The 13,453-nt window shown below is 49.2% G+C and overlaps 1 protein-coding gene across 1 annotated transcript in view; it reads right to left on the bottom strand.

The window, feature by feature from the left end:
* Positions 1-12,965, bottom strand: part of RMC1 (regulator of MON1-CCZ1) — a 22,608-nt gene extending 9,643 nt beyond the window's left edge. Inside the window, exons 1-9 of the mRNA XM_004702907.2 lie at positions 12,879-12,965; positions 9,568-9,652; positions 8,559-8,615; positions 7,392-7,478; positions 3,267-3,407; positions 2,942-3,045; positions 1,495-1,584; positions 1,293-1,398; positions 372-483 (exon numbers count right to left, since the gene is read on the bottom strand). Coding sequence (XP_004702964.1) covers positions 372-483; positions 1,293-1,398; positions 1,495-1,584; positions 2,942-3,045; positions 3,267-3,407; positions 7,392-7,478; positions 8,559-8,615; positions 9,568-9,651 — 781 coding nt within the window. The 5' untranslated portion in view covers position 9,652; positions 12,879-12,965. The remainder of the gene's footprint in view (positions 1-371; positions 484-1,292; positions 1,399-1,494; positions 1,585-2,941; positions 3,046-3,266; positions 3,408-7,391; positions 7,479-8,558; positions 8,616-9,567; positions 9,653-12,878) is intronic.
* Between the last annotated feature and the right edge of the window lie 488 nt (positions 12,966-13,453).

The raw sequence follows: 13,453 nt of genomic DNA, 5'->3' as shown, positions 1-13,453 counted from the left end.
GCGCTTTACACAATTGATGTGTGTATGGATTGGGATAACAGTTGTATGAGCCCCTAATAAAATGTTAAAAAAGAAAAAAAAAAAGAAAACAAACTAAAAAAAAAAAAGAAAGAAAAACAAGCTTCAGCTTTCGTGAGTAAGCACAGCCCTCCATTTTAAAGCTGGGCAAGAGAAATGCTTATTTTCTCTAAACGAAAGTTCATTAACCTGACACAACCACCTTAAGTAAAGCTTTTGGACTTCGTAGAATTTTTTCTAAAGCATAACAGAATCATCGAGTAAATACCCCTGGGGATCTCTGGGGACACACGCCTCAGGTCATTTTGAGCGAGCTGGTGGCATGGGCAGGCTCCCCCCAGGGCCCACCTCACCTGCGGCGGGGAGCTGGTAGGGCTGAATGGATCTCGGCGGCAGCACCGGGTGGTGGATGGTAAGCGCCCCGTCAAACTCGCCCCTCAGCTTGATGTCGAATATGACCGACGTCTAAGGCACAGAAGAAGAAGAGTGTGACGCCGAGCCTTCTTTCCGCTACACTGCATCTTGCTCTGAACTCGGTCTCTGCACTCTTTCTGGAGCTCGGATTTGAGGAACTCCACGTCACGTGTCTGTGTTCTCACAGATACTTCTGGTGTGGAGGGCATGCTTCCTCTGAAGAGCGCCAAGTGCTCTACACTGATCTTTTCCACCATAGCTCAGCCCTGCTTCATCCGCCAGTCATCCATACGCCCACCTGGGCTTTGTCAGCGGCCCGTTCTCACGTTCCCCCAGTTAATGACATTAATGAGGGCCTAGGAGTGGCAAGCCATCCTATTTCTCTTGAACCACGAAGCCTGCCTCCCCTCCCTCGCTCCCTCCCTCCCGCGGCACGTGGGCGGCAGTGCGGCACAGGTGGCAAACGGCCTCAGCAGCTTTGTGGTTACACTAGTCAACCCAAGGGGAATCACAGCTTGTAAGGACCCTTTAGAGCAGCGGTTCTCAACCTTCCTCACGCCACGACCCTTTCATACAGTTCCTCATGTGGTGGTGGACCCCCCACCAACCATAACATTATTTTCGTTGCTACTTCATAAATATAATTTTGCTACTGTTATGAATCGGGCAACCCCTTTGGGTCGTGAAACAGTGATTTGACCCCGAGGTTGAGAATCGCCACTTTAGAATATCAAGCCCAGGTTTCCACCTGGAAGACCAAAACTTTCAGCATCAGAAAAATCCTTGGGTCAGAAAGGTCTACGATTGTCAAAGCCCTTTCGTGACACCCGAACATGGGTGGACAGGATTGAAATCCCTACCTCTGTGTCCTGGTGGTGAACGACGACCAGGTTGTCCACCACGTTCAGGGCGAACTTGCCCGTCCTATTCAACTTCAGTATGTGCATCTTTTTACAGGCGCCTTCTCTGCAGGAGAACACAGTGGTCAAGCAACAGGCTGATGGGCTCGGGTTTGTATTTTAAAATCAGGGACGGGAAGAAGCGGGAGGGCTGGGAGGTTACCTTGGCAGGTGGTACAGGACGACTTCGGCACCGGTGCTGTTGGAGGTGCGGGAATGGTGTCTCAGGTACAGCACGTAGAGCTGCCCGTATCTATTTAGAGGACACACACACAAGTCACACCTGACCACCAAAATCCCTCCCCTTCCAGACGCTGACTGCTCCGGCCGGCATGAAATAAATAATGAGCTAGTCGCTAACTCGGCAGCCAATTAAAAACGTTTACAGAAAAAGAACCATTGGCCAGGAAAAGCCCATGAGACAGTTGAGTGAACGGTGGAAAGCAAAGTCAAATACCACTTGCTCACAATGACTTAAAAAGAGAAGCACAAACCTAGGCAGGGTTTTAAAAAAAAGTGGAACTACAGCTTGTGGACGGTTGGCTTTGAGTGATAAGTTAACTCTGCTTTCCTTTCCTCTAATGTTCTGCATTTGAAATGTAATTAATACGCGTTTGTAAGTGGGCAGTGCTGTGAAGCTGTCCCCAGACGACTTTCTGCTCCTGGGCCCCTGGCGGAAGTTCAGGGAGACACACAAGCAGCTCCTCCACCTCCCCCACCACGAGGATGGATCCCAGTTCACCTGTTTCCTGAACCAAAGGGTGCAACAGGTACCCTCCAAAGGGAAAGAAGAAGAGCATTCTGCTGCGAATATGTACAAAGTCTGGGAACTGGCATGCAGGCCACAGAAGACTCGAAGTAATTCAGAAAGAAAAGCTGGCTAACTGATGACTCTGGGTTATGAGTGGAGGGGAGAGAGGGTTCTGGTTAGCAGGTTTAGAATTTTCATAATGTAAAGTGGAGATACTGGCTTTCCAAATATAACATACTTTCTGATGTCAACTCATTGACTTCCATGTTGATTGGATTAAGAACACATTCTTTTCTTATTTTACCAATTACAATATTTTAGCTAAAAAAAACAAAAGTAAACAATCCTTGGCTAAGATGCAACACAGAGAAAAAGAAAAATCTTAAAATGGAATGGTAACAAAGAAATAAAGCGATTCAACGTTCTCATTTTATCAGCCTGGACTGGAGAAAATCCTCCCATGAAATCACAATGCTAGTTTAAAAAAAATGCCCCCCAATTTTTTTTCGACAATTATAAAATATGGGCACCAAGTGGGCTCAATGGCACCTGGAGGTGCAGCAGGGAAATCAGTGGACTCCTAACCACAAGGTTGGCAGTTCAAACCCACCAGTCACTCCCTGGGAGAAAGACGAGGCTGTCTGCGCCCATAAAAATGTACAGTCTCGGAGATTCTAAGGTGCGTTTCTACTGTACCCTGTAGGGTCTACTTGATGGCAAAGGGCTGTTGGTTTGTAAGTGGGGGTGGGGGTACGTCTCACTATGTGTTCTAAGCACAGATATCACTGCTTACAGAGCACTCCTTCTGGTACTCCCATTAAGACCCATTGACCCAGAGGAGTTTCCCAAACCGACATACATTGTAGCCATGGCGATATCTCTTTCCGAAAGGCTAAGTTTTGTTGACTTGGGTGCCGTTGGTAGTTCAATCTCAAACTTGGGCAGCTTCAACATGGTGACACCCTGTTTAAGGAGGAGAAAGGTGTTTTAGAACAGTTGACTTGAACCCTTGAGGTAGTCTAGCATTCTCAACGAACAGTCAGTGAGACTGCGCACTGTGCCCTCCCCGCAATCCTTGCCAGCCCCCTGCCTGTACAGTTCCCACCTGCCTTCCATCAGGCAGGCTCACTGGGGAGTCGATGGGCTGGCAGGCTGCCCTCTAGTGGCAGGGGAAGGCCCTTTACCCTGAAGTAGAAAGGCTGCAGAACGTTGCCCAGGACGGCGGTGGAGAGCAGGATGACGGCGCTCTCGGGACAGTACATGTACCAGTTCACATTGAGGCTCTGGCTCTTCAGGAGCTTCAGGCTGCGCTTCTCGGGTAAAACCTGAGGCAGAGTGCAAGAAACAAAACCACCTGAAGACACAAAATGCCGGGAGAGTGGTGCAGAGCGTTAAGATGGGAAAGCCACCGTGAAGTTCAAGGGCACATTTTCATTTTTCCCAATGGCAGTAGCTTCCACTTCTCATGCTCCGTACTGAGCGCTTTATTCTCAAACCGAACACCTCCCTGCTGTGGACAGAGTAGATTCCGACTCCGAGTGTCCCTATAGGATGGAGCGGATCTGCCCCCTGTGGATTTCCAGGGCTAACTCGTCACAGGAGGGGCTGACCTTGTGAGATCAGCAGCCCAACGTGTAAGCACGGTGAGGCCACCGAGGGCTCTCGACAGCAGGTGCTTACTCTTCTGGACACCCCTGAGGGGCCCTCCGGAGCTCTTCTTGCCAGGTAAGATGGAAGGCTCAGAGAGGCTACCAAACTCACAGCCACCGAGTGGATGCGCGTGTAGGGCAGGGCAGGACCGCCCCTGTGAGTGGCTGAGAGTCTAACTCTTAGGGGTCGTTCTCACTCTCACGAGGAACGGCTGGGGGTTTCGACCAGCTAGTAAGCACTATGCCACCAGGGCTCCTCAAAGAGGCTACAGAATCTGCCAGTTTATCAAAGCCATGAGAGCCATAGGGGACTCTCCACCTTCTCCAGCAAGGAGCAACACAATTCCACTCATTCCAGAAAGTGTCACACACCAGCCTCTTCAGAGCTCGGCCGCAACAGCCCTCCCGGCTTGCAGCACACCTGCCTTCTGCCTGGGACCCACTTGAAGCCCAGGCTGCACAGGCTGTGGGAGGGGCTCGCTGTTTCCAATACAGCTATCTGTACATGAGACTGTGTGCACAATCATGATGTTTAATGCATTTTTAAAGCAGTGTTTGAGTATCCTGATACTAGCTGGCACACTGCACAGCACTCCCCTGCCCCTAAGAAGGTAACATTCCCAGAAAGAACGCAGCCCTAAGGAATCAATGTAACAGTCTGGGAGAGGAGGAGCCTGAGATCCCAGTACAATTAAATAAGGATGTGCTACACGGATGGCTGCTCGAACTCATAGGCGCTTCTCAGGCTTTCTGCTTCGGTTAAGATTTACAGCCTTGGACACCCACAGGGGCAGCCTGACTGTCCAACAGAGTCAGAGTGGCTTTGATGGCCGTGAGTTTGTTTTTCTGTTTCTGAGAAGGATGGTGCAGGACCAGCACTGTTCTGTTCCACTGTGCCTGGGGTCCCCGTGAGGCAGGGGTCGACCTGATGGCTGCGAACAAGATGCCTTTCTTTTTAACTTATTTCTTAAAGTAGATCTGAAGACATTGCCACTACAGAGAACAGAGAGGAAGGTAGTTCTGCACGATTACAGTGTGAAACTCTTTGTAGAGCGAGCAATCCTTCCGATACAAGCATTTGCACACGTCCTGTCTGCCTTCCGGGGCCCGTTTCAAGTTGGTTTTATTTCTGCTGGCCATTACAAAGACTGGTGACGGCCCAGCTCCAGAGCCCCACCACGCCAACCCTTCCTATGTTCACCAGGCATGTCTCTTCCACCCACAAATTCCACAGCATTTCGGCAGCCCTTGTCACAGCATCCTGACGGCCATGGCAGGAGCCCTACCCACAGCACCGTCTTGCCCCCTCCACAGGTCAGGCCGTTCACCGCACAAGAAATACAAGCACACAGTGTGCACACGAAAGACCCTGAGCTCCTCCAGCACGACAAACACGACGTGTATTTCCACCTCGCACGCTGGTAAATGTCCACTGACTGCCGTGAGGTGCTGTTGCGTTGGCTGACGCACGGCCATCCGATGCACAACACGCGAGCTGCCGCACTTGTCCTCCCCACTGCTGTCTGCGCCTCGCCATCCCACCTCTCTGAGGCTGTCCTTGCTCACTGCCCTTGTACTCTACCAAGCACGATGTCCTGGCCAGGGATTGCTCTCCCGACATTCCAGAGCATGGGAGACGAAGGCTTGCCAACTCCCGTCTTAAGGAATATTCTGGCTGTATCTCTTCCAAGAGAGCTTTGTTTGGTTATCAAGTGATATTAACCAATTCTTGCAAAGACGTGGGAATGGAGGTTAATTAAAGTACATGTTTCTGGAAGAAACTGAACAGTGTTCAGCTTTTTATATGTTCACTCCTAGCTTGCAGTTCCTCTTCCAACAATTTATCCACTCTAGAAAGAAACGTTTAAAAGCACATGCATGGCAGAATTGTTTGAAACTGCAGGGGGGAAAAAAGGTAAACACAAGCCCGATGTCCATCCATGGGTAATTGGGCAGATAACTTAATAGTATTAGGGAGCTTCACAAGGGGGGGGGGGGATTGGGGTGTTCCATTATCTCTTAATTTAAAATTCTTTCATTTTCAGTTTTTCTGAAGCCCCCTCATATGTTTGCACAATGGCTTATTACAAGAATCAAACAGAAAGATGTCCAAATCGCTCACACTCCCTCATTTGCCATCAGTCGGTTCCAATTCACGGCGATCCTACAGAGCCAAGCAGAACTGCCCTGTGGGTTTGAGACTGTAGATCTTTACGGGGGTGGAACGCCTCATCTTTCTCCCCTCTAAGATATAGAGCCATGCAGAAAAGGAGAGTGGGGGAAAGCCAGCTGCCAAAGTTGAGAAGCAACAGTGCCATTTTTCACTCAAGGCTTATTCTGCGTAAAAAAGAGCTGGAGGAATATGCCCCCAAATAGCCAAGGCCGTTCTTTCTAAACTAAGTGAGAGGAAGTTTCACTGTCCTCTGTTTTTTTTAAAAAGCCTTTTACTGTGAATTAGGTGAAGGTTTGGAGGTCAGTTTTACATCCAACAATTCACACAGATGTTGCTTCAGCTCCTCCACCGCAGTCCCCTCCAGGCACCATCACCACCCCCCTCCTCCCCATGGCTCCTCTTTCGATCCCCTCTCCTTTCCTAACCCCGTGAGCGAATGCTGCCCCTCTGAATTAAGCGGTGGACTATTCTGGCACAGAAGTGAGCTCAGCCCTGAAGAGTGAATAGCCGCTCTAGTCTTGGGGGGTTCCATCAATCTCTACCCAACCAGTCAACCTGGTCTCTTTGATAATTCTGAGTTTTGTCCCCATGTTTCTCCCACTCCATCCAGGACCTTCTCACGTGACCCTTTTCAGATCCGTCCTCTCTTCTGAGCAGTATTCTGGACATATTCTTCATCAACACCACACTTCAAAGGCATCGATTCTTCGTCAGTCTTCTTATTCACTGTCCAGCTTCTCCAGGCCTATGAGGTAACTGAAAATACTACAGCTCCAGTCAGGCGCAGAATGCTCCTTAGAGATTTTGCCTCCCTTACTTTGGACATGTCACCAGGAAGAACCAGTCCTTAGAGAAGGAGTCACCATGCTTGGTAAGGTCAAGGATCAGTGAACAAGAGGCAGATTCACAAGATGAACTGACCTGGTACCAGGAACATGGGCTGGCTCAAACATGGGAACAAGTGTGAATGGTGCGGACGGGCGGTGTTTCACTGGTTGTACACAAGGTTGCTAAGAGTCAGAACCAACTCCAGAGCATGTAACAAAAGTTACTTCTAAGGCTACAGGTGACGTTTTCTGTTAGAGTTGGCAGTGTTTAAGTAGTTTATAAAAGCACATTTTGCATTAATAGTTCCAAAACCAACCTCACTGCCATAGAGCTGATAGCAACCCCGAGTGAACCTATAGGACAGGGCAGAACAGCTCCCGATAGCTCCTGAGATGCTAACTCTATACTGAAGTAGAAAGCCTCATCTTTCTCCCACAAAGCAGCTGGTGGTTTTGAACTGCTAACCTTAAAGTTAGCAGGCCAATGCATAACCCACTGAGCAACCGGGGTTCCTCACAGTTATAATTAGGGACGATTAAAAATCCAAGCAAAAGACTAAGCTCTGGAAGTCCAAAATTGTCTACTTAATGCTGAATTGAAAGGCGGCCAGGTTCTCTCCTTGCACTTTCCACAGCAAACAGAAATGAGTTATATAATACCTGGTAAAATTCAATTCCTTGATCGGTTATAAAGACAATTTCAGTTGAACTGGTCCAGCAGAATCCTAGTATGTTGGCATTCTTGGTCTGAAAATTACAGAAAACTTCTTACTTAGTAAGAAAAAGTTATTTTTAGTTCTTTCCTCCCAAATAAAGTAAATCCTATAAATCCTTTTCAAAAGCTTTAAAATGCTCTGCTGTTGGCACTGCTAGGTTTTTACTAAAAGTGACTCCGATCTGACTACTTATCAAGTAATGAAATTGTCTTTTTGATACAGTTGCTCTGACTTTCCCCCTTCACTGAAGGCCCTGGACCTTCATTCCTTCAGTCCACAGAGGTTTTTAGAATTGTCACTAAGCAGAGTTTACAGGTATTAACTTCCCTGCTTAGGAACCAACATTAAATAAAAAACAGGCGACAGAAAAGCATTAGAAAATAAAAAGAAAGAAAAGCATCCGGGGCTAACGGTTCCCATGGGGACAATGGGTGGGGACCTGAGACCACACTGGGCTCACTGACAACCAGAACTGCCCTGAGCCTGAGGCTGGTGAGGCCCAGCAGGACGATGGCTGGTGGGGTGTCACGAAGAACAAGTGTGGGCTGGTGAGGAGCTCAGTCACTGGCCGGAGGGGTCTTTCCACGTGAAGGAGCCAACCTTGAACTCACTCAGCAATGTTGTTACAGAGCTGCAGAGAGCAGCTTGCTAGCCTGCTGAAGTTAGCCATGTTGCCGGCGTGAGCTGAGATTTGTTCTCCCCAGCAAATCTCATTAGTGTGGATTAGAACCAGCACCCAGGGCAAGGAGGAAAGGAGGGCATGGCAAATACCGGTCAAGGGTACAAGCATAATTCATAAGGGAAAAAACTCCTTGCCCACAAGCTTCCACATAAGAGGCTCTGGCCTGAGCCCACGAGTGCTGACCCAGACACACAGCCAGTTGGCGGCAGTGCCAACAACAGCACCGATCTAACACCCATCACCCACTGGATCCTCCTGGCTCTCAGGGAAACAGGCCCCCCCGGCTAAGACACAGTCCCAAACCACAGAGCTGACAGGCGCGTGGCCTCAGCAGCAGGGCAATGTCCAGGGTGTGCCCATCACCATGTTACCATGTGGGCACCACACAGCCGAGCGTGGCCGAGGGGAGGGTGTGGTCCATGCCCATACCTTGCACTCCTGTGTGTACTCCTGCTGAGAGTTATCAGGGATCAAGTTAGAAAAATCCTGAAAGAAAAAACAAACACACACAGCCATAGGTGGAGAGGTTTGGAACCGGCAGTGTACTGTACTGTACGCCAGCCGGCCTGGGCTGTAAAACAGCATGCAGGAAAAGCTCCAATGGAAAAAGCCTATGAAACCCAGAGGCAGGAAAGCGAAAAAGACCATTGTGGATTATCCTTAGCAGCAGCAGGTTTACAAACCAATTTTTAAAAAGGTTAATGCAAATACTCAGTTCATTCAAATGGAGCCGTGTTTCCCAAAGAGGGAGAATCCGCCCTCTGGGAGGCGCTGGAGCGACCCAACGGGTGCAAAAGCAAACCCCTACACCTTATCCTGGATAGTGAGTGGGCTACAATACCAAAGTTTTTAATTACAGGGGAGGTGCTGGGTAATTTCAGCCCCCCAACCCTTACCTCCCAAAAGAGGTGTCAGGCCAAGTAAGTTTGGGAAATCAAGGATAGAGTTTAGAAATGATTGTGCAGATTCACGCCCCAGGTGGTTGGTTTCAGAGAAATGCATAGCTATGTGACACAAGAGGCTCTGCAGAAACTGTAACACGGCTGATGGAAGAGCAGAGCGCATCTGCACCAGCCGTGCTGCCTCTCCTGCCCAGGAACAGGGAATGCTCAGAGAGCTAAGATGCCCACAAGCCGCACGGCATTGACTGCTTCCTAGCAGATCCAGCCTTCCGCGAGGTGAGCTGGGAATAAACGGTTACTTCAGAGAGGCGGATGCACAAACAGTCAAAATACACCTCACATCACCTACGCTGCTAGCGATCAACCAAAGTTCCAAATTACTGGGAAGAGAGAGAGAGAAAGTAAGGACAGATAGCCTTTGCTTATCCATTCAAGCCTCACTCTCATCTTTAAGAGGCTGAGGTTAAACAGGAAATGGCTCTGCCCCAGGTACCCCTGGTGTGCCTCTTTACACTGCCCTGAAAGGGATGTCTTACCACGGTCTTCGAGGTCCTCTGCACAGCCAGAATCTTATTTTCTAAGGAAAACTTAATGCACTTCACTTCTCCTTTGTCTTCCATTCTTTAAGAGGAAAGAATATATTAGGGGTTAAATTTAAGAATAGAATTCTGGCTACGGTCATTTTCCCCCCTTCTTTTTACTTTTTTGAGCAGACAAAAGACATTTTGTAAATATTCAGGAAGAAACAAATCCCAGTTTAAAATTATGCTTCTAAAGCTACTAGTAGAATGTCCTTGTAACAAAATGCAGCTGGCAGACAGCATGCTGGAACAATTTTTGGTATTATAAGCAACGAAAAAACAGGCATCACAATACAGCAGTATTCGAGAGTTATCTTAGACACACGTCTACATGTACACAAGGAACCCTGGAGTTGGGTACTGGGTTCCTAACTACAAGGTCAGAGGTGCAAGCTCACCAGCCACTCCAAGGGAGGAGGATGAGGCTATTTGCTCCCATAAAGAATCCGAGTCTCAGAAGCCCTCAGGTGCCTGTCACAATCAACATGACGGCAGTGTGGCTTGGGTGTGTACCATGTAGCTCCACACAATAACCTTCAGCAGAATGACTGCCACCCTCTGCGTCGCTCCTCCCAGCACAGCTTCTGGAAGGAGGAGTCCACAGCGCAGTCTCATTGACATGCACACCCAACCGGCCAGTGCTCCGGCTGGCGCCACCCACAGACTGAGCCTCACAGCCGCCTCACACCATGTTCACACGCAAATTCAAGGGAAACTTTTGGGGCTACGAATATGCTCATTATCTCAATTGTGGTGAAGGTCTCTTTATTCAAAATTCAACACACTATGAGTTAAATATGTACATTAATCCTGTGTCAACTATACCCTGTTAAACCCCCAAAGACCCACTACCATTGAGTCAGTTCCAACTGATAGCAAAGGTTCCTTCCTCTCCGCAGAGGATCCCTGGTGGCACAGTGTGTTCTGCCTTGGGCTGCTAACTGCTAACCGAATGGTCAGCCACGTAAAACAAAACCACCAGCCGCTCTGCAGAGGAGAGATGAGCCTTTCTCATTCCGTAAAGATTTGCAATCTAAAATCCCAAGGAGGCAGTTCTACTGTCCTACAAGGTAGCTGTGAGTTAGAATCAACTCAATAGCAGTGAATTTTGTTGCTGTTGTTTTGGCTTGCAATCTGAAGCACCGATCTTGTGGTTAGCAATCCAAAGCTATCCCGCAGCACCACTCGAAAAACCCAACCAAACTCACTGCCATAGCAACGCTACATTATAGGACAGACTGGGGTTTTGAACTACTGACCTTGTGGATTGAAGCCTAACGTGTAATCACTAAGCCACCAAGGCTCCTAGGGGTCTTTATAACTCCTAAAAAGCTTAAAAATGACAAAGGTCACTATCATCATCTTCACACCCTGAGCCCCAGACCTACAGCCTCACAGGGTTGCTCCATTTTCAACATCTACTGACCAACGCATCTCGCCTACAGCACCCTTAACTGCCTATGTAGTGCCCATCAGCAGTCAAAGTTCCGGTCTCCACCACCTCTCCCCAGGCTACTGAAACTATGTTAATGGGGCTGTGGAATAAGCATTGGGCAGCTAACTGTGAGGCTGGCAGTTCAAACTCACCAGTCGCTCCATGGGAGAAAGAAGAGGCTGTCTTCTCCCATAAAGGTTAACAGTCTGAGAAACCCACTGGGCAGTTCTGCTCTGCCCTAGGGGCTCGCTAGGAGGCAGGATCAACTCGGTGGCAGTGGGTTTGGTTGTTGCACTGTTTTGTTGTTTTTTTTTGGTGGGTGGGGGGGTTGGTTTGGTTGGACGCTGACAAGTTGCAGTCTACCCCCAATGCTGCAAACCAATCACCCCAAATCCTGATGCTCACACTGCACCTGGCAAATTCTCAATATCAAGATAAAGTCCTGATTCCAGAGAAATATATAGTCAAGCCAGCTCAGCTAGCAGCCACCAGCACCCTCCCCATGGGCACCCTGATCTTCAGCCCCACCCATGTGGAGCTCCCCAATAATCTGCTCGGGGCTTTGCACTTGGGGCTCCTTTGACCTAGAAGCCCTGTCCACATCTCCAGCCCAGGATACCCCTGGTGGGCTCCCACAACCCTTTGAACAAAGCTCTAACACAGCTCCTATCGCACAATACCGGTCCATTCACAGATCTCCTACTGTCATCTTTATGAGTTCTTCTAAACGGACTAACCCAAAACCCACCGCCATTGAGTGAGTTGATTCTGACTTGTTTCCAAAACTGTAAATCTTTCTGGGAGCGGATCACCTCATCTTTCTCCTGTGGAGTAGTGGGTGGTCTTGAACCTCCAAATCCTGTGGTTGCCACCCAACACTTAAGCCAGATTGCCACCAGGGGTCCTTCTAACAGATGCCAGACTCGTCCCAAATGGTTCATGTGCCTGGTGCGTGGGGCAGGAGCTGTCATAAGCATTTGCCTAACGAACGACAAAACAAGCAAAGGGGTTGGTTCCTTTTTCTACTTCAAAAGCTACTTCCTATTAACACAGGCCAACTGTTAAAAAAAGAAAATTTAAGTCATTGAATTGAAGGCCTAACCTTGTACTTTTCTGTAATCTCAGGAGGTAAGATGACCAGCTATTTTATCACCTCTATAGCAAGACATTTCTGAAAGTAAACCAAGACAAGCAGACCCACTGCCACGCCGTCAGTTTGACTCATAGTGACCCGACAGGTGAGGGTAGAACTGCTCCTTCGGCTTTCTGAGACTGAACCCAAAGCTTCACTGGCACGGGGAGCCTCATCTGTCTCCGTGGGAGAAGCGGGTGGGTTTGAACAGCTGATCTCATCTTTAGCAGGCCACCGCCAGGGCTCCTGCTGAACGTGAAAGGGCTGTTCTTTATAATGAAACCAAACGCTCTGCCAGGGAAACGAACCCAACCAGACATGGGCACACAATGCCCTGACTTGCTCGTTCCCAGTGCCAGGCAGTAGGCACCCTCCTTTGAAAAAGATTTGGCTTCAGCTATAAACAGGAAGCTCGCCATGCATGTCACACCAACAGCAAGCCCTAGCACCTACCTCCAAGCCTGCACAACCTCTGCCTGCTTCCCTGGCCCCACAAATGAGATCTCTCTCTCTCTCTCTCTCTCTTTCTCTCTCTCTCTCTCTCTCACACACACACACACACACACACACACACACACACACACACAAACAGCTCAGGGGAAGGCAGGCAAAGGACACAATTTCAAAAGCAATCTTCTGACCCTGAGACGGAAAACCACCCCTCTGTTTGCATGCTATGGTTATTCTGAAGACTGGTACCTAAAGGAAATGGGGTTCCGGTCATCTGGTCCTTTGACGACCACCCCAGTGGCTCCACCAGACCGAACAGCAAAAACCTGAGGGGGAGAAGCAGCGAGGTCAGTGGCCTGGATGAACTAGGCCATGAGGTGGCGGCTTCCCGCTGCCCGGGCTCCACCTAAAGACCATGGCACACACAGATCAACCTGCTGGGGCTCGGGTGTTCACACCCATCCTTTTTCATTTTACTCTTTTTTTCTTTTTACAACTTTTTGTTGTAAAAGCATTCAACAATTCCTACACATGTTGTTCTACGTCTCTGGTCGCAGTCTCTACTACATAGCCTCACTTACCCCCGTGGAGTTCAAGAAATAGGAGCGGGTACTGCAGACGAGCCCCGTCCAGGCCCTGCAGAGCTGGGGCCCCCCTGTCTCCAAGGTTGAAAGCTTTGGGGGTCCTGCTACTCCACTCCCGTCCCCCTTCCCCACAATCCCGAGCATTATGAAAGCCTCCACGTCTAAAGCCTTGACTGCAACTTTGATCATGAGTCAAGGCGACCAAAGGGACCACCGGCCGGGGGCGCGGCCTCCTCCCGG

This window comes from Echinops telfairi, unplaced genomic scaffold (genome assembly GCF_000313985.2).
Source record: "Echinops telfairi isolate 266 unplaced genomic scaffold, ASM31398v2 ScPeMD7_7400;HRSCAF=8409, whole genome shotgun sequence".
Classification (NCBI taxonomy): domain Eukaryota; kingdom Metazoa; phylum Chordata; class Mammalia; order Afrosoricida; family Tenrecidae; genus Echinops; species Echinops telfairi.
The sequence above is the reverse complement of the archived record's forward strand: the minus strand, read 5'-3'. Positions and strand labels throughout refer to the sequence as shown.